This window comes from Mercurialis annua, linkage group LG4 (assembly GCF_937616625.2).
Source record: "Mercurialis annua linkage group LG4, ddMerAnnu1.2, whole genome shotgun sequence".
Lineage (NCBI taxonomy): Eukaryota > Viridiplantae > Streptophyta > Magnoliopsida > Malpighiales > Euphorbiaceae > Mercurialis > Mercurialis annua.
Window position 1 is genome coordinate 37,754,423 of NC_065573.1, and position 25,370 is coordinate 37,779,792.

At 31.3% G+C, this 25,370-nt stretch overlaps 5 protein-coding genes across 5 annotated transcripts; 4 read left to right on the forward strand and 1 right to left on the reverse strand.

The window, feature by feature from the left end:
• The first annotated feature begins 2,960 nt into the window (after positions 1 to 2,960).
• Positions 2,961 to 4,700, forward strand: LOC126676736 (MYB-like transcription factor ODO1). The gene is made up of 2 exons (XM_050371007.2): positions 2,961 to 3,285; positions 4,046 to 4,700. The coding sequence occupies exons 1-2, from the start codon at positions 3,023 to 3,025 to the stop codon at positions 4,554 to 4,556; spliced, it is 774 nt and encodes a 257-aa protein (XP_050226964.1). The 5' UTR covers positions 2,961 to 3,022; the 3' UTR covers positions 4,557 to 4,700.
• A 2,968-nt stretch (positions 4,701 to 7,668) lies between these two features.
• LOC126676217 (uncharacterized) lies at positions 7,669 to 8,833 on the forward strand. The gene is made up of 2 exons (XM_050370376.2): positions 7,669 to 7,774; positions 8,114 to 8,833. The coding sequence occupies exon 2, from the start codon at positions 8,140 to 8,142 to the stop codon at positions 8,674 to 8,676; it is 537 nt and encodes a 178-aa protein (XP_050226333.1). The 5' UTR covers positions 7,669 to 7,774; positions 8,114 to 8,139; the 3' UTR covers positions 8,677 to 8,833.
• Positions 8,834 to 8,889: 56 nt separating this feature from the next.
• LOC126676215 (uncharacterized) lies at positions 8,890 to 13,020 on the forward strand. Its single transcript, XM_050370373.1, has 4 exons — positions 8,890 to 8,974; positions 9,485 to 9,691; positions 10,203 to 11,885; positions 12,515 to 13,020. Exons 3-4 carry the CDS (start codon positions 10,208 to 10,210, stop codon positions 12,868 to 12,870), a joined length of 2,034 nt encoding a protein of 677 aa, XP_050226330.1. The 5' UTR covers positions 8,890 to 8,974; positions 9,485 to 9,691; positions 10,203 to 10,207; the 3' UTR covers positions 12,871 to 13,020.
• Positions 13,021 to 13,232: 212 nt separating this feature from the next.
• On the forward strand, positions 13,233 to 16,085 carry LOC126676216 (flavonoid 3'-monooxygenase CYP75B137-like). The gene is made up of 2 exons (XM_050370375.2): positions 13,233 to 14,663; positions 15,249 to 16,085. Exons 1-2 carry the CDS (start codon positions 13,734 to 13,736, stop codon positions 15,867 to 15,869), a joined length of 1,551 nt encoding a protein of 516 aa, XP_050226332.1. The 5' UTR covers positions 13,233 to 13,733; the 3' UTR covers positions 15,870 to 16,085.
• A 3,990-nt stretch (positions 16,086 to 20,075) lies between these two features.
• On the reverse strand, positions 20,076 to 24,927 carry LOC126677256 (amine oxidase [copper-containing] gamma 2-like). The gene is made up of 4 exons (XM_050371798.2): positions 23,479 to 24,927; positions 22,850 to 22,963; positions 20,649 to 21,205; positions 20,076 to 20,427 (listed from the first exon to the last, which is right to left on the reverse strand). The coding sequence occupies exons 1-4, from the start codon at positions 24,802 to 24,804 to the stop codon at positions 20,217 to 20,219; spliced, it is 2,208 nt and encodes a 735-aa protein (XP_050227755.1). The 5' UTR covers positions 24,805 to 24,927; the 3' UTR covers positions 20,076 to 20,216.
• Positions 24,928 to 25,370: the final 443 nt, after the last annotated feature.

A 25,370-nucleotide genomic window follows, 5' to 3' on the forward strand; every position in this document is an offset into this window, starting at 1 on the left:
TCAAATTAAAATTAACTAGTAATATTAACCAATGTCGTCCTAGCTCAATTGATTAGGAGGGAGGTCCAAGACCTTAAGTTCTACTCCCCATAAAAATAAAATATTAGAACTAAATGAAGATTTATGGAGATTTGTGAAAAAATTAAAATATATTTAAATTTAAAGTTTGCAAGAAAAGACTACAAGCGTTAGAAGCGTCAGCTACGACATTGTTTTGTTATGATGACGAGATTTTATAAACGGTGTATTTAACATAAATGACATGAATAACATAAAATTTATAAATATGAATACTTATATATGTTAAATATTATAAATATAAAAATATCTATTTTGTATACCTCCGGAAAAAGTAGTATAGCATAAATGGATTCTTTGGGAGAACATATAAAAAATGATCTTACGTTACATATTAATTAATTGTGTTTATATTAATATTGGCGTCTCTTTGATAAGTTATGATTATAAATTAATATTTCCAAAAAAAACTTAATTTAATACATTTATGATTGAAGTTCAAGTGTAATTCAAAATAATAAATATATCTATATCTATACTATATATAAAAGCACGGAAGGAGGGGGGCAGACAAATATACTGAATAATCCTTTTCAGTTTACTACTAAATAAAGGTTTTATATTTATTAACTAATTAGTTATTTAATTAATCACTATTGTAATTAGAGTCCTAATTAGAATAGGTTGCTAAATTATCTCCAATTTAGTTTTTAATATGTAAAAAATATCCAAATTAGTAGGAATACCATCTATCTTTTAGTTTGATTGAACTACAAAATTAAAATAATGTATTCGGTTAATATATTATTTTTTAAATTTCTATTTTATTATTTTTAAAGATATTATTAATAAAATTAAGTTAATTATTTAATTATGATTATTATAAAATCAAAACAAGAATAAATTCAGTATGAAAAAAAATTTAATAACTGAATATATTATATTTACTTTTATAATTTTTTTTAACTAATTTAATATTAATTATAAATAAAAAATTGATATAATTATAATAAATTTACTAATATGTTCATTGGCGAGTTACGTTACGAGCCACGTGCATAGCACGTAATGCGAAACTAATATTTAAAAACGTATAAATCATGGAATAACCTGATATATATACATATAATAAAAAAAAATATACTCTCTAAAATATATAAATAGCTAACTCCTTTGGCTCACCTATCATTCTTTTGTCGCTCCTATGATTTTGTATAGTATTTTTTACATAACCTAACAAACCATTTTAGATCCCATATCCCTTTCACAAACAAAGTAGACCCTCTTTTGATCACTTTTCTATTTATTTTTTCTGAAAATTATAAATAGATATTATGGATTATATTTATCAATATATCTATAATCTATACTCTACGACATATATAAAAGTATATTAGCAGAAAAATATTTTCATTCATGAATAAAAATACATCATCATAATTAATAGATTTTTAGCTATTATTAATTTTTGCTAATCCGAATCAATCACTTAGAAGTATTTCTTAATCTTAATTAAATATTAAATATTATAATTTATGAATAATATTGAGTCTTTTTATATGATTAGCTTATTAATATTATTGATTTAGTTTTAATTTTTGATTTCAAATATAAATTTCGATAAATAAAAAAAGAAAAAACCATGTGCAATAATCTCAAATGAAAATCACGATAAATATAAAATTAAAACATCACACTCAACAATTTTAATTATTAATTAATAAAGGGATAATGTCATAAAAATTCACGAAATTTACATGTTTTTTCATTTTAATCATGCACTTTAATTTTTCTCATTTTCATGCACGAACTACCACTTTTTCTCAAATTCATGCACGGTGCTGAGGTGTCACGGCTCCATTGGTGTAATTCGCTGAGGTGGAGGTCATTTTACACCAATGAATGAGTGTCACCTCAACACCGTATATGAATTTGGGAAAAAGTGGTAGTTCGTGTATGAAAATGAGAAAATTTAAACTTCATGATTAAAATGAGAAAACGTGTAAAATTCGTGATTTTTTTGACATTAACCCGTTAATAAATGATAAATATTTATATATATGATTTATCAATATAAAATTTATGTTTACATTAATTATAAATAATATATTAACAGAATACGTTACTAATCACTATATTAATTAATCATGCGTGTCACACATTAAACATATAATAAAAAGTAGGGTTAATGTCAAAAAAAATCACGAACTTTACACGTTTTCTCATTTTAACCACGCAGTTTAAATTTTCTCATTTTCATGCACGAACTAACACTTTTTCTCAAATTTATGCACGGTGATGAGGTGGCACTCATCCATTGGTGTAACCATTTTTCTGGAAAAAGAATGAAAAATTAATTACAATTGAAATATAACTATTAAAATAATGCCAAAATTAAAAATAAAATAAAAGGTCAAGCTATAAATAAAATCATTGTATACTTTTGAATATTAGGGTCAAAACTAATAATAAAACTTCTAATATTTAGTTATTAATTATTTTTTACATTTGAAAATTATATCTCGAGACTAGTCATGAGAAATATATATAAAATGCTTTTTTTACTCATTCAAAGCCTAATAAGATTGAGTTACACAATAAAAAAATAATTAATTTTTATTATATGTATCATAAATATAATAACTCTTAATGTGATTATTTAGAGATTTAAATTCGAACCCTCTGTAATTTTCATCGAATAAAAATACCAACCGGACTACTCTCTGTATAGATAATCATAGTACTGTATAATACTTTAATTAAAGAAGAAGTGACACGTAATCATAGTGATAATTAAGTAATTAGTATTAGTAGTTTTTTTCTCTATAACATGTGTTTGTACATGTTTAATGCATATATAAAATAATAAAATAATAGTATGTGTATTAATTGAAGGCAACCATGTCGGAGAGATTATTATATAAAGGTGGGTGTGGGGCTTTTGAGTCTTTACATTTGAAGTGGAAAGTTTTGAACTAAAAATAAAGAAATAGTGCATGTGATCATGGGCAGACAGCCTTGTTGTGATAAACTTGGTGTGAAGAAAGGACCATGGACTGCTGAAGAAGATAACAAACTCATCAACTTCATTCTTACCAATGGCCAGTGCTGTTGGAGAGCTGTTCCGAAGCTTGCCGGACTCCGCCGCTGCGGCAAGAGCTGCCGTCTCCGTTGGACTAACTATCTTCGTCCCGACTTGAAGAGAGGTCTTCTTACTGAATCTGAAGAACAATTGGTTATTGATCTTCATTCTCGTCTTGGCAATAGGTTCATTCCATCTCTTTCTTTTGTTTCATGCATGCATTTTACACAATTCTCTCTGTTCTTTTTCTTTTGAATCTCAGAGAATTCTCCTTTTAATATGTGTTTTAATGAAAATTTGTATTTAGTGATAACTGATTCTGTATATGCTTTACTAATTTTTTTATTTACTTCATTTCGATGATCAATCTTTATTATATTTCATTTTTAGTTATTAAATCTTAATTTCATTTTAACTTGCCTTTCTGGCTAAAAATGCATACGTGTTAATATATTCATTTCTTTTATTTTTATTATGTGGCAATTGATTTTTGCTTATTTTTCCGTCGAAATGAAATTAAAATTTGAATAACCAAAATGAAAAAAGAAGAAGCTTTGTCGAAGTGATACAAGACGACAGTTTAGTAACTTCGAGAATTAATAATCCGATATGTAGCTTGTTTTTTATGAAATATATATAATTCATTTTGAAATGAAGTGTTGAAAAAGGCGACTTAGGTGCACCTAATTATTATCATTCCCATTAATTAATTTGCTAATATTAGCAAATAAAATTTTAGCAAAGAAGGCATTGATCCATAATTTTTTTTATTACAAAACAAATATACACCATTTTCCTTAAAATTGTGAATTTAGTTAAAAATATCCTATCCTTATGATGCATTTCTCAATGACCAAATGAACCCACTCAAATGATCATAATTACAAATATAACTCAAAACCTTCTTCCATTGGTTTTTGATCATTAATTATTATAATTGTATAGGTGGTCCAAGATTGCAGCTAGATTACCAGGAAGAACAGATAATGAAATCAAGAATCATTGGAACACCCATATCAAGAAAAAGCTTCTCAAAATGGGGATTGATCCTATTACACATCAACCTTTTCATAATCAACAACCCAAGACTGAACAAACTTCTCTTTCGCAAGAAACCCTCAACAACAATATTACCAACAATCAAGAAAATAATGATTCGGAAGAAAATTCGAGCTCATCGCCTCCTGAAAATTGTTCTAGTACCGATGAATCAGTTTTGTTTAATAGCCTGTGGATGGATGAACCTCCATTGATCGATGCATCGCTTAGCGATAACAATAGCAATTCAGCTATATTGGAAAATACTAGCATGAATTTTCCATATCCATCATGGGAAGATAATTGCAATTGGTTATTAGATTGCCAAGATTTTGGTATTCACGATTTTGGATTTGATTGCTTCGATGATGGCGGATTCGAGCTGATGAACGCGTTAGAGACGGATGACAAGCGCTAGCTAGCTTGTATATGTTTTTTATTATTGTACATATGGTAAATTCAGGAGTAGGCTACGTATTCATACTAAAATTGTTGCTATATATAACGAGAACAGTTTGAAAGTTTATGTATGAATTATATGGTGTAATTTGCATTTTTTTTATCATTATAGTCTTTTTTGGTGTAATAAAATCAAAATTGATGGATTTAATTATTACAAATTAAACAAAAATAACTATAATGTAATAAAAAAGAAAGTTAAGACACTTTAAGTGTAAATTACCCAGATATATGGTAGTGACTAGTGAGTGTATCATACATATTTTATATTTAGCTGAAGTACTCAAGGTTGGCATCATCAAGTGTTGATTTTTTTTTAGTGTCGAAGATTTGTCACCAACCAAGTCAAAATAGTGAAACCAAATTAACAAAAAAATCATTAAAATGTGACATTATTATTCTTGGTGCATTTACAAATGTTTGTAAGATTTATGTGTAAAAGATAGGGACATGTTGGAGCCTTGTCAAGAAAATAGCTTGTGCTCTTTTCAGGGAGTTTTACCATTTTTGTTCCTTTAGAGGTACCATTTACATATTTTTTTTCTTAAATGCAAATAAATTGGGATTATGAAAATTATTTATTTCTCTCAACTACGACATTTAATGGAAAATTATTTATTAATTAATGTAGGTTATTTATATTTTTTCTTAATTTATTAATTTTTTGAATAGTTAAAATCCGACGATCTAATTTGAATGCAACTGTGTTTAGTTATGAGAATTTGAGCAATAAATTCTCTATTATAAAATCGTTTCTCCCTACATTATGCTACTTAAAAAAATTGCAGATGATACAAGTTAGCGTATAAATGCTGGATTTGGTATTATGATATTTTTCATATTTTAATTTACAAAGTGCCCCAATTCTTGGAGGTATTATTTGAAGAATCCAATTTCACTTTCATTTCATGGCATTGTATATTACTAGTAAGGTTCACCAAACATGCTTGAATCACACCAGAAGGATAAGGGAGATCAAATAATTTAAAATTACAAAGGTAAAATGATAAATATTTTTTAAAAGCATATGATGATGACCTTTAACCATCGATGACGCACACCAAATGTTTTAATTAAATAAAAATAAGGTATGTCCAATATTTTTTAGTATAAAAGTAAAGCTTTATATATACTTAATAGTGTATCATCATTGTTTTCTCTATTAAAATTGCACCAATGACTAATAACATTTATATAATAGTACAAAAATGTCCAATTAAATCATCAATTATGATCTTAATTTCTTATTCGCTTATTAAATTGCAACATGTGGCACTGCAAGGATGCTCCTACACCATAGTTTAAGTAAATGTTAATATAAGTTTAAGTGAGCACAAAGGATAATTCAAAAAAGATAATGCACTTAATTTGCGCTAATTTGATTCCACTTTAAGCAATTATCTCAACCACGATCTTGCCACATTATAATATAAGCTTGGTTCTTACATTTTGTGATGTTAAATAGCACTTATTCAACAATTAATTAATTAAAACTGGATTAAGGCTTTTTATAATTAATATAGTGTATATTATTATTACATGTATATAAATAAATCTAAATATTTTTTTTATTTTCAAAAAGTAAATTATATCTTTCATCTAACGGTTAAATATAATGAGACCAGTGTACATGGATAGGAATTTTTAGCAACTAAAAACTGTTAAACCATTATTTTGATCAAGAAAAATCAAACTATTTCACAATGTCGCCAAACTAATTATTTGACAAATATATACCTCATACACTAATCTAGGATGGATCAAAATATGTATATTGGGGTTTTCCAATTTTGACACGGAATTCCACTTTGTTTAAGTCATCAGTTACTACCAAATTAAGTATTTCGAGCAATATGAACCCTGGTTAAGATTATGCCATCAGCATTGATCGATTGATGAAGAGTTTATTTTGTGTGGCTAGAACAAATTGACGAGGGGTATAAATTAGTCAATCGCCTAATCAATTTTATAATATCGACTGGATTGTGACTTAATTAGAGGATATTAATTGACACCTTTATTAAATTCAACATAGGTCTCAATCAGCTTTAAAGGTTGATAACTAATTGGTAATTCTGAGCCTCAAAAAGATGCATTACAAGAACAAGAAATGGTAGCAGATTTACAACTTGCTATTATATTGCATAATCATATTAATTAATTACTCAGGCTTTTGTGTCAATGTGAATTTTCTTAGCAATCAAGTTAAAGGCAAGATAATTGCACAATTTGTGAAGTCACACATCTAATAATTATGGTGTAGAGTATTTGACAAAGAAATGAAAATTACGATCGAGTCATTTTTAAAATTGTAGAATTAATTATGTTTTTGATAAAGCAACTTTTACAATTAACTTTATTATTTAGTGGTATTTTGACAAATATTCATATGGTGGACAAATAATTTAAATATTTAATTATCTAAGTAAGATAAATTATTTTTAATAAATTATTATTTTAATTACTATCTGATATTTTTATTTATATTCTCTATACATAAGATAAATTATATACCATTTCAATCATTAATTATTATTTGATATTTTATACTTAAATACAATTTATAATTATAGAAATAATTATTAATTAAACATAAATATAATCACTCTAATCCATAATAAATATATTCATTATTTGATGAGTCACAATACAAATCACGTGTAAAACACATCAAACGATACTACTAATTCTGAAAAGAGAGAGAATTTCATCCAGTTCGTCACAATTTGCGTCAACTCACATCAAAACATAATTGATACTAACTAATTTTCCATGCATTACGTTTCGATTCGTATTGTGTAACAATGAGCTGATTTTTTATGTTTTAATACCCAACCCAAACCTAAAAATAAATTAATTTTTATAGTTATAAATTGAATCAAATTATCTTTATAATTTTTTTATGTCAAATATAGTGATATGATTGCATATAGTTTTGCTCTAAAACACACCCAGAAGGAGCCTCGTAGAGACTTGATAATCTCTAGGCTGATTAAGGCTCAGTCTTAGAGGCCCAATACTGAGTTCAGGCCCATAATCCTAATCAAAACGACTCGGACACCGTATCTCATCAACGTGCAACTCTTTATTTACTTCAGAAACTAAAATCATAAATAATCGTGAAAAATTTGGATCGTAAATCGTGATCAAGCTTCCATTTCTTCTCTTTTCTTTCAGGTATGCGAATTTTTCGCTGTTAATTTTGCTTTTAGTTCTTACCCCTAGTAATGATTATGTCAATAGCGGCTGTGATTAAAATTTGGATTCAATTTTTAAAACCCTAGCCAATTTCTTATACCAATTTTCGTAAATGATTCAACATAAGAATTTAAGTTTAGACCAATTTGTGCATAGATTCTTAACATTTAATGTGTTGGATTTGGTTGTTGTCTTGTGTTTTGATTTAAGTTTGTGTAGTCTATTGAACTTTACCCACTTGAATTTTGAACTTAGTTTGAAATTCTTTAATTGTTCATTTCTAATCAATTGAAATGTAACTTTTGATGATATTTTCAGGTAATTTTATCTGGATAGTTGCTATTATGGGTGAATTTTCAATTCAGATTAGTTCCGAACTTGTTAATAGGCTTTCCAATGATAATGACAAGTTAAAAAAGAAACCTCGAAAAACTAAACCTAAGATACCACGAGAACCCGCTCATCCCCAACCTAAGGTGAATGAGAAGCAGCTTCACGATGATCCTCAACCACACAAACTAGCTCCTTCTCCGGTATGGCCAGTTCAATCTCCAGTATTTTTGCCAGTACCTCCACAATCTGCAAATGGAGAATTAGAAGCAATCAGATCTGTTATTCGGGAAAGTGAAAGCGTTCTTGAAAAGTTGCAGAAGCAGGAGGATAGCATGGCGAAAGAAGTAACGGAAAGAGCCAAGGATCTCCGTGATAAGGAATTTAAGCTTCCATATCAGAAGCCTATGCCTTGTTTAGCTGATTATGATGCTTGTCGGGCATGTTACAAGGAAAATGCTAATGATATACTGAAATGTTCCCCTCTGACTAGAAGCTACTACGATTGTGTTCACAGAGCTAAGCGACAAGTCAATGCGGCAGATAAGTAGACACTTATGAGGGGAGAATTTTCCGAGTGATATACATGATTCCGACCTAGTAGTTAGTCTGAGAGATAAGGGAGTTTCATTTTTGCAGTGCAAATAAACTAAACACTGATTCTCATTGCTGTTGTTCTGAGTATATGATCTGTTCTTTTTGATGTCATTTAGGATTTTGTTAAATCCATAACTTTGCATCTCTGAATCTATTTTTTAGTTGGGTTCTAACATAGTTAAACTCCTGAAATGTGGACATCATAAAAAGTATTTGATGCACACAAATTTCTACAAAGAGCTCTGCTTTGTGGTTTGTATTCTTTTGTCACATTCTATCAGTCTTTTTATTTATTATGTTGTAGAGAATGGAAATGAAAATGAAACGGAAAATATAGAAACAGAAAACGGGCGGATTGATCTATAAACTTTGCAAGTTTAAACGAGCTATGTTAGCCAAGTTATGAAATCAGGAAACATTTTTCTATTCAATTGTGCTGATTGAGATCCATTTTCACTAAGCAAATTGAGCTAGCCGTTGGTTTGGGTAACGGTAAATTGATATGTGCATCTAGTCCCAAGAAGGATATTCAGAATATATTTAAAATATAACTAATCTTTGAGACTTGATGGCAGTATATTTGAAGTTTCAATGCTTAATGAGTGGTAATCATTTGAACAGTTTTCAAAATGTTAAGTGCGTTTCAGCACGATTGCATACATGAGGGGATTATTTGAACCAAGGGTTAAACATAGAGCGCCTATTTGTACCTTTTCCATATTAAAGAAAATTAATAAATTATAATCATAATTTTTTTAAAAGGTAAAGTCATGCGGAGATCACGTGACGATGGTAGTAAGCGATTTCCGCGTTTACGGAGAAGCAGCTGCCGAGGATAACAAATTTATCGCCGTTGTTTTTGATTTCCTCGCTTCTTCTCTCCTGACAGATCGGCGATCTAATTTCTTTCCAGATCGCGACCAAGCTCCGACTTTTTCTCGCTGCTTTCTGATCCACTTTCCGGTTCTGGTAATTCTCTCTCTCACTTTCTTAGTTTTGCAGATATTGTGTCCTTGTCTATTTTATTTATTTTTAATAAATTTAAGCTCTGAATCTTATTCTTAAATTGTTTATTGTTCAAGTTTTAGCTAGGTACATATTGTTGAAGTAGTCTCTTTATGCAGATTTAATTTGTTTATTATTAGAAGTTTTTAGATAGAAGTTAGCTTTACTGGCTGCTTAGATGTTACATTGATGTCAACTTATAGTTTAATTTTATCAGAGAAACTTTGTGAACTGATGTTTGCAATTTGAATCATAAATTAGTAAGTAATTTGATCTAAAATAATTTGCATAATTAAGGAAAAAAAATGTTATGAAACATAAAACATGTAAGAAATGTGAAAAAAGTAGTAAAAAGAATCCAGGTTTCCCATGCAGTATTTTTTTGTGTTTAATCAGATAGATTTTATGAAGAAGTGATATATAAACTTAATGGGAAAATAAAAGCAATCTTTCATTACATTGTTACTTGGTACAGAGATTATGGTTCGAGGAAGAGATGCGTGTTGGGAACATTGTGTTCTTGTAGATGCAACGCGGCAGAAGGTTAGATGTAATTATTGTCATAGGGACTTCAGTGGAGGGGTTTACCGAATGAAGTTTCATTTGGCGCAAATAAAGAATAAAGATATAGTTCCATGTTCAGAAGTACCAGATGAAGTGCGAAATCACATTCAAAGCATAGTAGGTACTCCCAAGAAACAGAAAACTCCCAAGAAACTGAAGCTGGGTGTTGTAGCTGTAGCTGATGGTCAACAAGAAAATAGCTCGTCTGCTACTGGTGGTGTACTTCCCAATCATGGATCTAGTGGTCAACGGGGTAGCACCTGCCCATCTTTGTTATTTCCACATCCCTCACCCACTGGACAGCTAGCAGTAGTAGATAATGTTCCGAATCAAAAACAGGATAATGCTGACAAAAAGATTGCTGTGTTTTTCTTCCATAATTCTATTGCTTTTAGTGCTGCTAAATCCATGTACTACCAAGAAATGTTTGATGCTGTAGCTGAGTGTGGGGTGGGTTATAAAGCTCCGAGTTTTGAAAAGCTTAGATCATCCCTACTAGTAAAGGTGAAAGGCGATATACATGATTGGTATAAGAAATATAGAGACGAGTGGAAAAATACAGGGTGCACAATCTTTTGTGATAGCTGGTCTGATGGTAAGACAAAATCAATTCTTGTATTCTCCATCACATGCCTCAAAGGGACACTATTTCTGAAATCAGTTGATATATCAGGTCATGAAGATGATCCCAATTACTTATTTGAGTTGCTCGAGTCAATCTTGATAGAAGTTGGCCCGGAAAATGTTATACAAGTGATTACAAATAGTACTGCCGGTTATGTTTATGCAGGGAGGCTTCTCATGGCTAAGTACACCTCATTGTTTTGGTCACCTTGTGCTTCGTATTGCGTCAATAAGATGTTGGAGGATATTGGTAAACAAGAGTGGGTTGGTACAGTCATTGAAGAAGCAAAAACCATCACTACATACATATATAGTAATGCATGGACTTTGAATATGATGAGGAAGTTCACTGGTGGAAGTGAATTGATCAGGCCTAGACTCACTAGATATGTATGTAATTACCTTTCCTTGAGGGCCATTGTTATCCAGGAGAACAACTTAAAGAATATGTTCTCTCATCCAGAGTGGTTGTCATCCATGCATAGTAGACGTCCAGATGCTCAGATCGTTAAATCTTTATTGTATCAAGACCGGTTTTGGAAGTTTGCGCATGAAGCTGTGAGCATCTCGGAACCACTTATAAAAGTTTTAAGGATTGTCGATGGGGACATGCCAGCAATGGGGTATATATATGAAGGATTAGAGAGGGCAAAGATTTCGATTAAGTCATATTATAAGGGTATTGAAGATAAATATATGCCAATGTGGGAAATAGTTGATCGAAGATGGAATGTGCAGCTCCACTCTTCTTTACATGCTGCAGCAGCATTTCTTAATCCTTCAATATTCTACAATCCAAATTTTAAAATTGATTTAAGGATGAGGAATGGGTTCCAAGAAGCAATGATCAAAATGGCCATCTCAGATAAAGATAAAATAGAAATTACAAAGGAGCATCCAATATACATAAATGCTCAAGGTGCCCTTGGTACTGATTTTGCAATCATGGGAAGGACTTTGAATTCTCCAGGTTTGTCCACGGACCGTCCTCTATCAATTCGCATAAACACCATGTCTTGAAATGCATTAAATATGTTCTCCTTATGCATATGCCAACTCTAAAGCAGTATTGCTGCCTACAAATATATTTCGCCATTACATAACCAACCATAAGGATACTGAGAAGTTCCTTCTTTTTATTGGTGGATTAGATTTTTTTCGGTCAATAGTCTGGAAAAAACATGAAGGACAAGATAGTTTAGAGTAATATATTAAACTGGTCAATTGGTATATTTAGAATCTTAGATCTTAGACCTGTCCTTTTACAGCTCTACAAGGATGGTTCCATACTTAAAGGTAGCTGATAAATGGTTCATTTATCATCTCTTTCAGTATTAGTAAGGCTAGGTCGACAGTAATGAGTTAGGATACATATTTCAGAATTGAATTTTGATACTCTTATCAATCTTCATATTTAATTCAAAGTCGTATAATCATAGTCTTCTACTCATCTCTGGATCATCGAGGTGTGTATTTTAGGAAAAAGCTAAGAGTCAAAATGACTAGGGTCTAGAAATGATAAATAATCTCCCAAATGTATGCATGTAAAGAAGCATTACAACTACATCTAATATAGTAATATGCATGATGGATGTTTAGGTGATTGGTGGGCTGGATATGGCTATGAAATTCCCACTCTGCAGAGAGTTGCTATGCGAATACTTAGCCAACCTTGTAGTTCACACTGGTGCAGATGGAATTGGAGTTCCTTTGCAAGGATACACACCAAGAAACGCAACAAATCGGAGCTTGAAAAGTTAAATGATTTGGTATTTGTGCAGTGCAATCTTTGGTTACAAGCCATATACCAAAGTAGGGATGGAAAGTGTAAACCTGTTATCTTAGATGAAATAGATGTTAGTTCTGAATGGCCTACTGAATTAGAATCTTCAACCCCAATTTTTGATGATTCTTGGCTGGATAATTTGCCACTTGAATGTAGAGGTAGTCCTTGAAAATGTATAGATGCATAACATAATCATTCAGTCAATGATTAATTCTGTAAGGTGGTTTGTAGATAGAGCATCTTCATTCTCATTTTTTGTGCAACGTTTTAAATTCTTTTTATATCTTACCCAACTAAATCAATCTTTTTGTCTGAAAAATGTGTAGTTTTCTTATGTTGCTGTTAGGGGCTGTGCATTCGGTTTGAACTGAACCGAACCCAAATGATTATTTTTATATTAAATGATGTCAAAGTTGTCAAAACAAATTGAACTGAACCCTTTGGTTTGGTTGATTTTTCAATTTGGTTTAGTTTGCACTAAAATTTAACTGAATTTTTTTGTCCAAAACCAAATCAAACAAAAAAACCTAATTTTTTTACATTTTGAAATCAAATCGAACCGAATTTTTCGGTTCCATTGAGTTATCTGATTTAATTAGGTTTTTTTATCACTCTCCTTGTTATGGATAAATAGGGCTAGGCATCTCAAATAATGACAAAACAGCTCTGGTGATTTTTAGGCAATATATAAGATTCTTGCACTTCCGCTTCTATATTAAGACTTTTACTCCCATCGGACTAAACTCCATTTGCATAGTTTTTCATATTTGGCCGGCAAGTATGGATTTATTGGTGTGAGATCAGCAGACAATCTCAATCAATAATACATAAATATATCTCTTTTAAAAATCTACAGAACAGACAAATGCAAGAAAACTCCGAAGATGCTCTTTGTTCTCATTTTGTTGACTTGTCATTATTTTTTTCATATAGTGGCATCTTTCTTCCTGCCTATATATCTTTTCTTTTCCTATTCAAGTTCCTCATGAAACAACTTCAGAAAAACTATCACTTCTAAATCTCGACACCACCATGGAACCCGTCTCGAGTTTTCTTGGAAATCTTGACATAAATTTCTCAACCTCTATTATTCTTTTTGCCATCATTACACTTTCTTGGTACGCTTGGCTATTACTCTCCAACTCAAAGAAACACAGCAAGCTGCCACCAGGTCCGTCACCCCTGCCGGTGATTGGCAACCTGGCCTCTCTTGACCCGGAGCTTCACTCGTATTTTGCTTCTCTAGCAGCTAAATACGGTCCAATCTTGAAACTCCATCTTGGTTCCAAACTTGGCATAGTAATCACATCCTCATCTTTAGCCAAAGAAGTTCTTAAAGACCATGACATCACATTTGCTAATCGAGATGTCCCTGACGTTGCCAAAGCTACCGCATACGGTGGTTGTGATATTGTTTGGACACCCTATGGACCAGAATGGAGAATGTTGAGAAAAGTTTGTGTCCTCAAAATGCTCAGCAATACCAGTTTAGACTCTGTCTACAGTCTTCGCCGTCACGAGGTCCGACAAACTGTGAGCTATATCCATAGTCAGGCCGGATCCCCGGTCAACTTTGGTGAGCAGGTTTTCTTATCTATACTTAATGTCATTACTAATATGTTATGGGGAGATACTGTACAGGGTGAAGAAAGGGCTAGCCTTGGAACTGAATTTAGAAAAGTGGTGGGTGAGATGACCGAGTTATTAGGTAAGCCTAATATATCAGATTTTTTTCCATCTTTGGGTCGGTTTGACTTGCAAGGTCTGCTAAAAAAGACAGATAGATTGTCTAAGCAGTTTGATGAGATATTTGAGAGAATGATTGAAAAAAGTCTGAAGATGGGTAAGTCAGGAGAAAATGGTAAGCAGAGTAAAGATTTCTTGCAGTTCTTGTTGAAAGTTAAGGATGAGGGTGATGCCAAGACTCCACTTACTATGATTCACCTCAAAGCACTGCTTATGGTATGTTTTCTTTTCTTTATGCCTAATTTGTTAAAAATCTCCCACCAATATCCAATTGTATTATCTTTTTTTGTTAGAATTAAATATTCTTCATGGAGATTTTAATCCAATTACTTTACATATCATGTTATTATTAGAAAATTTATAACTTATATGATCAACTTAGTTTACTTAAAAAAATTCTTTTCTTTTTTTTTGCATATAGCATGAGGATAGCACCTTGCTAGAGTGTGCATTTGGTTCATATTAAATTGAATTAAAATTTTGATAATACCAAACCATGTATATAATAATAAAAAATTCAAATCAAATTGAAACCAAACTAATAAATATGGTTTATTTTTCAGCTCTTTTTTTAGAAAAACTCAACTGATTTTTCTCTCTAAAACCATACTGAGCCGAAAATCAATTATTTGTTATTAATGTCAAACTGAATTATCGGTTCAATTATTCGTTTTGGTTTGGATTTTGCACATCCTACATCATGCATGGGAGAAGAAAGGAAACGAAATACATAATAACTTAAAATAGCTCATAAATTCAAACTCAAAACATAGTGATTAGTGAATATACTTTTGTCTACAGGATATGATAGTGGGTGGTTCAGACACATCAGCAAATTCAATTGAATTTGCCATGGCAGAAATCATGAACAAGCCAGAAGTAATGAGAAAAGCTCAACAAGAATTGGACACAGTAGTAGGCAAGAACAACATAGTAGAAGAATCACACATACACCAATTACCTTATCTATATGCCATCATGAAAGAATCACTGAGACTTCATCCAGCACTGCCTCTATTAGTCCCACACTGCCCTAGCGAAACATGCGATGTCGGAGGCTACACCATTCCGAAGGGCGCTCGAGTTTTTGTGAATGTTTGGCAGATTCATAGAGATCCTTCAGTTTGGGAAAATCCATTGGAGTTCAAACCTGAAAGGTTCATTGACAACAAATGGGACTACAGCGGAAGTGATTTCGGTTATTTCCCGTTCGGGTCCGGAAGGAGAATTTGTGCTGGTATAGCAATGGCGGAGCGGATGTTTTTATATTCACTTGCTACATTTTTACATTCTTTTGACTGGAAACTGCCAGAAGGAAAGAAAATGGAGCTCTCTGAGAAGTTTGGGATTGTTTTGAAGTTGAAGAATCCTCTTATTGCTATTCCAACACCAAGGTTGTCTGATTCATCACTTTATGAGTGAGTCTGAATTAAAGTATTTTTTAGCTAATGATTGAGTTTGAGTATGAACTCAATATTTTTCTATTCAATTTCTCACTTGGTCCAAGTACAAATATACTAAGCACAGCTTATAGTCTGTAATTGTCAATAATTCCCTGGAAGATGTGTACTTCTGTAAGCTTGTAACAACAGTAATGAATTATGGATATGCATTAGAATTGCCTATTCTGGTGGAGAATTTCTATTAGCCTTATTGGTAGATTATCAGAAAAATAACAATATTCCCTAATAGTTCCTCTCTATGGAATCCGCAACTATGAGTTGCGGATTCATCCATAGAAATCCCAATTAAGGAGTTAATCACTCGCCTACTGTTTCTAAAGAATGAACATTGCTATTCATTTGAATATTATGACCAGATTTATATATAAATTGGCTAATTGGCCATTTTGGTTCCTAGCTCAATTTCGCACTTTAATCCAAATTTTTAATTATCGTCCGCACTAAAACGGATAACGAACTTCGTATTTTATGAAATTTTAACCATGAATTCCATAATTAGTAAATAGAATAAAAACGTAACTTTTATTCTCACGGGACCTATATTTTATTTTTAATAAATCATTTAAGATTTATTAGGACTAAATTAGAGCCACTTGATAAAATAAATTACGTCCAAATTTCATAAAATTTTGACGATACCTTCGTAAAATTATTTCGCGAATATTGACATTAAAAATATTCGCTCAGGACGTATAAATTATTTTATTTTAATTTTTTTAAACTTTATTACTCCCGTTCAAATCCGATTATTAAAATTTAAATTCTCAAATTTAAATTTTTAAAACCTATAACCATGAATAAAATTACGGGGTATTACATATTTAGTTCGTAATTTTAAGTGAATAAAATATGTCACGAAGTCAAATTTAGATAATTAAAATATTTAATATTTTGAGGTTCGAATATTAAGAAAAATATTTATAAAAGACCTATTTTGTTTGTCGATGAATAAAAGTCAAGTTTGACAATTTTATGTCGTTAAATTAAACCACAGGAAGCGATTTAATAAACTGAGAGTATATAAATTAAATTTAATTGTAAATTTAATTTATAAATACCCCTAAAATATATCATGGTTATAGATTTTCAAAATTTAAATTTGAGAATTTAAATTTTAATAATCGGATTTGAACGGGAGTAATAACGCTTTGAAAATTAAAACAAAATAATTTATAAGTCTCGAGTGAATATTTTTGATGTCAATATTCGCGAAATAATTTTAGTAAGGTATCGTCAAAATTTTATGAAATTTGGACATAGTTTATTTTATCAAGTGAGTCTAATTTAGCCATAATAAATTTTAAATGATTTATTAAAAATAAAATATAGGTCCCGTGAGAATAAAAATTACGTTTTTATTCTATTTACGAATTATGAAATTCATGGTTAAAATTTCATAAAATTCGAAGTTCGTTATCCGTTTTAGTGCGGACGATAATTAAGAATTTGGATTAAAGTGCGTAATTCAGTTAGGGACCAAAATATCCAATTGGCCAATTTGTATATAAACCTGGTCACAATATTCAAATGAATAGTAATGTCCATTCTTTAGAAACAGTAGGCGAGTGATTAACTCCTTAATTGGGATTTCTATGGATGAATCCGCAACTCATAGTTGCGGATTCCATAGAGAGAAACTATTAGGGAATATTGTTATTTTAAGGCAATTCTTTAGGAAAAAACCCTTCATTTGTGGTTAAGAGAAATACTTCTGGTGCAGCGACGGACCTGCTCAAGGGCCAAGGGGGGCACTGCGTCCCTGAATTGTTTTTTCTTTCAAGTAATTATAAGTGTGGGTGCCTTGATAATTAACCAAAAAAAGAAAATTAAAAAGAAGAAAAGGACCAAGCAATAGATTAACCAAGGAATTTATCATATCACACAATAAAACTACCATAAATCTATTCTTGTACTTAAAATTAACAAACACAAAAACAATCTAAATTACTATGGAAATTCAAACTTCAGAATTCCTTTTAGGTAAAAACAATACTTATTTAGTCCCGGCACATTGCATTCAGTCATTAAATTAAGATTTAACAATAAATATATACATATATTTAATGAAAATTTTAAGTATATCTAAACTTTTTAATTATTTTAAGTGCAGCCAATTTGATTTATTTTATGTCAATTTAAGCCAACTATAAATATTAATAAATATAAATAAAAGAATTTAATAATTTAGTTTAAACAATATCAGTTATCTAAAAAAGTTGAGTATATAATAAGTAATTAATTTAATTAGAAAATGTTTAAAAATTAACCATTTGATGGTAATTTGTTTTATTATCTCTTAAGAGATTATAATAAACAACTCTTATTTACTTGGTTCTTCATAGTTAAATTTATTAAAATAATATATCTAAGAAATGTTCTCTAAAGTAATTTTATAGCAATACACATATATTAATGAAATTGCTTGCCTATACAAAATCAACTCTGTTAATTATGCCTCCACTTGTAATATTATTGGTAAAAATAATGAATACAAAAATTAAAACCAATTAAATTTTTATTTATTATTGGTAGATTATTGATAGATGGTGTACTTTTGCCAAAAAAAATTATGAAAAGATATTTTTGCAAGAGCAAAAAGTTAGATTGCATTATTGTAAAAAATTCAAAATAAAAACATAAGGGGCGTAATTTCTTCTTATATGTTAGTGTGTATATATGTTCATCAGTTCATGGGTCAGACTTATACAAATTCAGATCGAATTCAAGTTTAGAAATGCAAGCTTAATTCCAGTCTGGTTCGCTTGAGATCTAACTTTCGCTATCTTATTATTGGTTCATATATTACTTTTAGACGGGTTCCGTTGGTTAAATATACGTATTGGATCTTCATGTTTGGTTCGGTTTTGAATTTAAAATCGAATGAATTTTTTTTAATGGAGGTACTTAACGTTATAAAAAAATTACATTAGATCCTCTGAACCTAAAATGTCACATATTCGTTAGTGATTGGTTAATGTGAACCATCAAACCTGATACATTAGTACTGAGTTGGCCAGTCACTAACAAATATGGCATTTTAGGTTTGGAGTGTTCGATTTAAATTTTTTTATAATATTAAGTACCTCCATCGAAAAATAATTTATTAGGGTCCAAATTTAAAACCGAACCAAACGAGAAGGTTCAATCTATACATTTAGCGGATCCAAAATGGACTTAAACTAATACTGCATTTAATTTTAAAATAAAAAATAAAATAAATATTTCCTCCTGGCCCAAGTGGGCTGGCTTGTACAGACCGGACTGGTATTGGGCCCAATGACCAGGTCCTCATAAGGCAAGTGAATCATGCACCAAACTCTGCCCATCAGAAATCCCAACTTCTATGTGAAGTGGGTGTATGTAGCTCATTTGAAACTAATGGTTTTTTTGAGTTGGTTCGCTTTTTTGGATAAAAAGTGGTAATTTGACAAGTCTTTTTCACAGACTCACTAGTCACTACTATACTATTGTATTTTGTGAGTGCATTATATTATAATCCTCTCATTAAATTTATGTGCATCACAACACTACTTTTTTGGCTTATTGGAGTAGGAGGAATACAGACTTTAACATATCTATCCATCCCTATTAATTCATCAATTTCTTCCACTCACACCTTTGCCAAAAGAATCTGTCAAAATCCACCATTCAGCATACATCATTTGTATGCCTTTCGAGTTTTTATAAATTAGTCTATCAACCCTCATTAAGCACAATAAATTGAGATATATACAATCAAGATAAACTCAGATATGTTTAACTAATTTTGTTAAAATTCCAAACTCAAACGCAATACGTTTATTTAATAGATTAATATGTATCGAACTGTCCAACCCGTTCACTAGAAATGTTTTATAATTTATAGCTATATATAAAAAATCCATGAACCAATAAATAAAACATATAGTTATAACGTGTTTAGTAATAACCCTTTAACTATTTAATTTAAAAGTCATGATTAAAAATTATAATATTTATTATACCTGTTATACATGTCAATATCGGAAATTGTTAGCTCTATTCGTCATCCTATAATTAAGTATAAAAATATAGTTGTTTTGTTTATATATTTTGTTTATTCTTTCAAACTGATTGTTGTTAAAAATTAAAATGCAATGATACGACAAGGGACACTGAAATTTTTAATAACTAGATACTCATAAAATGATACTCAAACACGGTTATTTCTAGTCATAAATATTAATGACAAATAATATTCTTCAACGCTAATTATCACTAATAATTTGTACAGACCCCACTGCAGCTAAATATTTTTATCAACAATAATTGATCATTAGTTGGAGGTTCAAGTAGCATCAGAAGGCTTGCAAACGGGCAAATCTTTCTCAACATTGGGTGGGATCCGAAGAATAGGATTGCTCTCAAAGAAATTGACAGGCTTTAGAGCAAAGCTGGCTGATACTGTTGGCATTATTGGAAAATCCTCTTGGCATGGTATGTGATGAAATCCCAATGTGTACCATACCACAATGTCTTTATTCTCGATTGGACGATCCCTGCCCATAAAAAAAAAATGTGTTACGTTACGGGTATTATCGAGTCGGGTCAACTCGCATATTAACTAAAAAATAATCAATATTAATCACATATTTTCATGCTGTCAAATGAGCAATTATTGACTAGAACTGCTTTATTACGTACCCTAGAGCATAATTAGATCATTTTGAAACAACTTTAATTTGAATTCATTAAGATTTGGAAGAAATTATGTGGTTACCTATCAGACCAAACTGCCAAAGTATCTTCGCCCTGGCTCTGATAAACGAAAAGCCCACCCGCCCATTGCTCACTCCGGTTATACGGGGTAACCCATATTTGATTATTAGTAAAGGCTCCACGTTTCTGCGGAGGATCATCATGATCAAGCAAGCTAGCAGCAGTACCACCCGGAACAATCTTATACCCGACCGGGTTTCCGACCCGAGTTCTCTTACTAGGGTTAATCACATGAAACTCCGAAGGATCATAAAGCTTGAGCTGAATTTGAGCATCTTTTTCCGTCTTAGCAACTTTTCTTGAAGCTTTCAAGTAGCTTCTTCTAGGGGTTTCTCCATTTGAAGTCTGTTGCCGTTGGATATTTACGTTCACAAAGGAATTATTAGCAGCGCCATCGATGTCCATGTCAAGGTGAAATGTAACGTAGTGGTCGTGAATGACGCCGATGATATTTTCTGATAAAAGAGTGCCGTAGAGATTTTCTTGATTTGCAGCTGGGACTTGGTTCATGTTCTTGTATGATGTGCCTTTCACCATCAGAATTCCACTAAGTCCAACCTGTGGTACCAAATTGTGAGGTTTACAAAGATAAGCTATCGCCGTCGCATAAAAGATTAGCAAGAAAAAACGAAATGAAAGTTGAAGAATTCAAATATAGTAAGTGGACAAATATTAAAGTTCTGTAGGGACAATTAGGAAAGAATCTTATAGAAGATGCATTATTTTCAACAAATATACATGGGGATGATGCTTCGGATTCTAGTTGGTGTCGTATACATTTTCAGAATATTCCTAGTAGGTATTATTGGGGCTAAAAAAAAGGATAATTACTATTTTTCCGATATTAGATCATAATTACTACTCCCTCCGTCCCATTTAAAAAGGGACATATCTCATTTTTATTTGTCCCACTTAAAAAGGCCATATCGTGTTTTTTGTGCCAATTTGTATAAATTTTCCTTTTTTACCCTCTTTTCTCTTTCCATAATTAATGACTATTAGACTATACACAAAATATAATACAATCATAAGTAGGGGCAAAATAAGAAAACACTATAGTAGTTAATGCTTTCTTAATCTATGTGAAAAAGTCATTTGTCTCTTCTTAAACGGGACGGATGGAGTATTTTTCTGTAATTTTTAAAAAGTCAATTGTTATTTACTATTGTTTTATTAAATTAACCACTACCCATTTCCGTTAGTTAACTCTGTTATTTGATTTAGTCGATGGGTATGATTTTCTAAAATGAACTTTAATTTGATCTTTAAACTTATTTTAAAAAAACTTTTGAATTTTGGTTATTGAATATTATTCTAATAACCACAAAAAATCACTAAAACATATCACATTAAAATTTACTTATGTTGCAACGAAAATTTGTGAGGTTATTTAATATATATATTTTATATTGACATCTTAATTTTTAATTTGTACTACATGATTTTTAACTTTTTATATCAAAGGAAAATATTTTAATATTGTTCGATAAAATTAAACTGATTTTGCAACGTTTATTCATAGAATATTTGTTGTCCCATCAGTTTTTATATAAATAGAAGTTTAGATATTAATTTGAAAGGATATTAAACTCTGTAGATCATTAGACTTTACTCAAATTACAGAAAGATCACTAAAAAAACTTTTGTTATAAAATGATCATTGAACTATATATTTTACTACAAAAATGTTTATGTTGTTACAAAAATAACACTAAACTTTTTGTGAATTATAAAAATATCACTAGATAATACATCTTATTACAAAAAGGTCACTGAACTATGTTCCTTTTTGTAATTTTGGCTTGCCACATAAGCAAAAATGTTGCGTTTTTTCTTAAAACGCAACGTTTTAGATGGCTGAACCCCTTTGTAATAAAAGGTATAGTTCAATGACCATTTTGTAACAAAAACTTTTTTAATGACCTTTCTGTAATTTGAGGAAAGTTTAGTGATCTACAGAGTTTAATATCCTAATTTGAAACATGTCATGAAATTTAGATACGGCCCAAAATATTTAGCCTATCTTGTGCTTTAGTTGTGCGATTGAAGCCAAGTAGCTAGTCTTGACGTCTTGTATTTTGTAAGATTATGCTGTCAATTCGACACCTTATATAATGCATCTGTCTTTATATAATGTAATTGTTCGATCAATAAGAATAATTCTATTTTTTGACAGGAACAAAAGAAAGCATAATCACTAACCTTAATTCTAATTAGGCCATCAGTCTGAAATTCCCAATCAACTATGTAATCATAATTTGCTACTGATGCTGCCATTCTAACCACAAGCGTCACTTTTGGCCTCACTTCTCTAATCTGCCAAAGCCAAATAATACAAATTAATCACATAAATAGGAAAAATATCCATAATTTAATCAGATTACAAATGATACTTGACATGTATAATATCAATTCTAAAAAAAAACTAATAAATAAAAATAAATCAGAATACCGTATAATATTCTAAGTTATCTTTCTACAAATTAATCTCATAATTAATTAACAAAAGTGTCCATGAATTTATCAAGTAACAAATGATAGTTAACATGTATAGCATCAATTCTAAAAAACTAATAACTCTGATTAATAAAAATAAAATAGAATATATTTAAGTTAGTTTTAGGGACAATTTATATATGTTCATTTTTTTCAATATAATTGTCATTCGTAAAAGAGTTCCACATCAGTATATTATACTGAGAAATGGTGCTATTTCAATATGGTTATTTCAATAAATTATATTGGATTATGAATCGGTGTATCGATTTGATACAAAATGAAAATTATGTATATATTTGAGACGCTTTATACTGGAGTCCAAATATTATTACCTGCATGCCCGTAATTGGACTTTCAGCGTGTCTCCATCCAATATCACCAGCATAACTCTCAAAAATGCAAATCATATTTGATCGGACATATGGAGTTCCATCACCGGCGGGGAAAACACCGTCCATATAATAGGCATTCCGGGGACAGTCATTAAGCGGGTCAAGTGGCATAGCTTGTAACCCGAACCCATATTCACCAGCATCCATATAAGTCTTAAAATACCATGCATCAGTAGGGTCCATATAAGGCACAAACAATTCTGAAGTAAACCCTTTGTACATAACGCTCCTCATCACTCCACTATCCGGATCCTTAACCCGAGCATCAGAAATGATCACTCCAGCTCTTGAATCGGGTTTCAGATGAAATTCCCAGTTTGCCCATTTCACCATGTGCTCGTCCTCTACTGTAAAACTCGGTCCTTTTGGTTGCTCTATAGAAATCGGATTGATCATTTTCATTTCTTGATTTGCTTCTACAGAAGAATAACGATAATCTGTATTAGCTGCCGACGGTATCGGAATATGCTTGCCTTTATCGGAAATCTCCACCACTTCTTTAGTGTCCATATCAAGTAGAACGGTCAGTCCTTCGATCGGTCTCATGTAGAAATTTGCAGTGCCCTTCATGGAAAAACACTGAACTTTTATTAACCTCCGATTCTCTTCATTTTCGCCGAACCACCCTAAAGAAAGCGGCAAGCAAGCCAAGTCTTCAAGATCAACTCCACGTTCGATGATCGTACGGTTGAAGTCAGCGTTCGCCAGCGGAGCCCAAGTCGCTGAAGTCATGTCCTCCACCGTCATCATCGGATAACCAGTGAGCGGATTGTTTTCTTGAACAAAAACATCGTTTGTGTCTAAATCCACCGTGAGCACGTGCGACTTGCCGTCCACTCGTGCCACGACGGCTGCTTTTCGTGGCAACATGGGGTCTCCTTTCCGCCATTTAAGCACAAGAGGTTTTTCTGGCTCGTCGAGTACTACAGAGTGTAAAGAGAAAGGATATGATTTGAAAAGCTCGTGAGATTTTAAAATTTTACGAACTTTGTTCAGTTCTTGGATGGTCAACGGGTCTAAAGGGTGGCGAGGAAGATCCGCTTCATGACGGTGGCTGGTGGGTTTCGGGGGTTTCTTGATGATGTTTTTGGGTTGGAAAAACCGGTTCTTTGAGGTGCACAAAGAAGAACCGGAGGCGCAGTCGAAGAAACCATCGGTGGCGGATGGCGGTGCCGGAGCATAGGGAAGATGAATCCAGGTGAAGAGCAAGAGAAGACAAGCACTCACAAAGATCAAGAGGAAACGGAGAAAGTTTCTTGATTCCATCACTCACTGGTTAATTTGGTTTGTTGCTATATTGGTATTTGATGAGTGTACGTGTGTTGATATATAGAGTTAGAAATGAAAATAGATGGTTGCGATCAAGACAGATCATCAATTACGAAGTAGACTCTCGTGAAAAAATAGAAATAATAAAGCTAGCTTTTGGAAAGCGTTATTATGATCATGTAAATTAGTAGTATTTTTTTACTAGAGGGGAACTGAAAAGATCAGATCAAATTCCTAACTATAATGGCTGCTGGTAAGTTCAAATCAACTGAAGATAGATTGTTTTAGTTTAATCATGTAGCTGATTCGTATTTGGATATGGAACTGTGAAAAAATGAGATAAAAAAAGTTTATTAACCAATATTATTTGAATACCGAAGTGATAGGTATGATTTGTACCTCATCAATCTTATTCGATTAGGTTTATCATTAACAAACAAAATGTTCAACTGAATTTTTTATTCATATCATTTCATAAAACATTTGTTTTTTAAGAGAAAAAATTCGTTTGCTTAAATGAATTAGGATTCCATATGGCCCAAAACTCTTCTATATTCGAATCT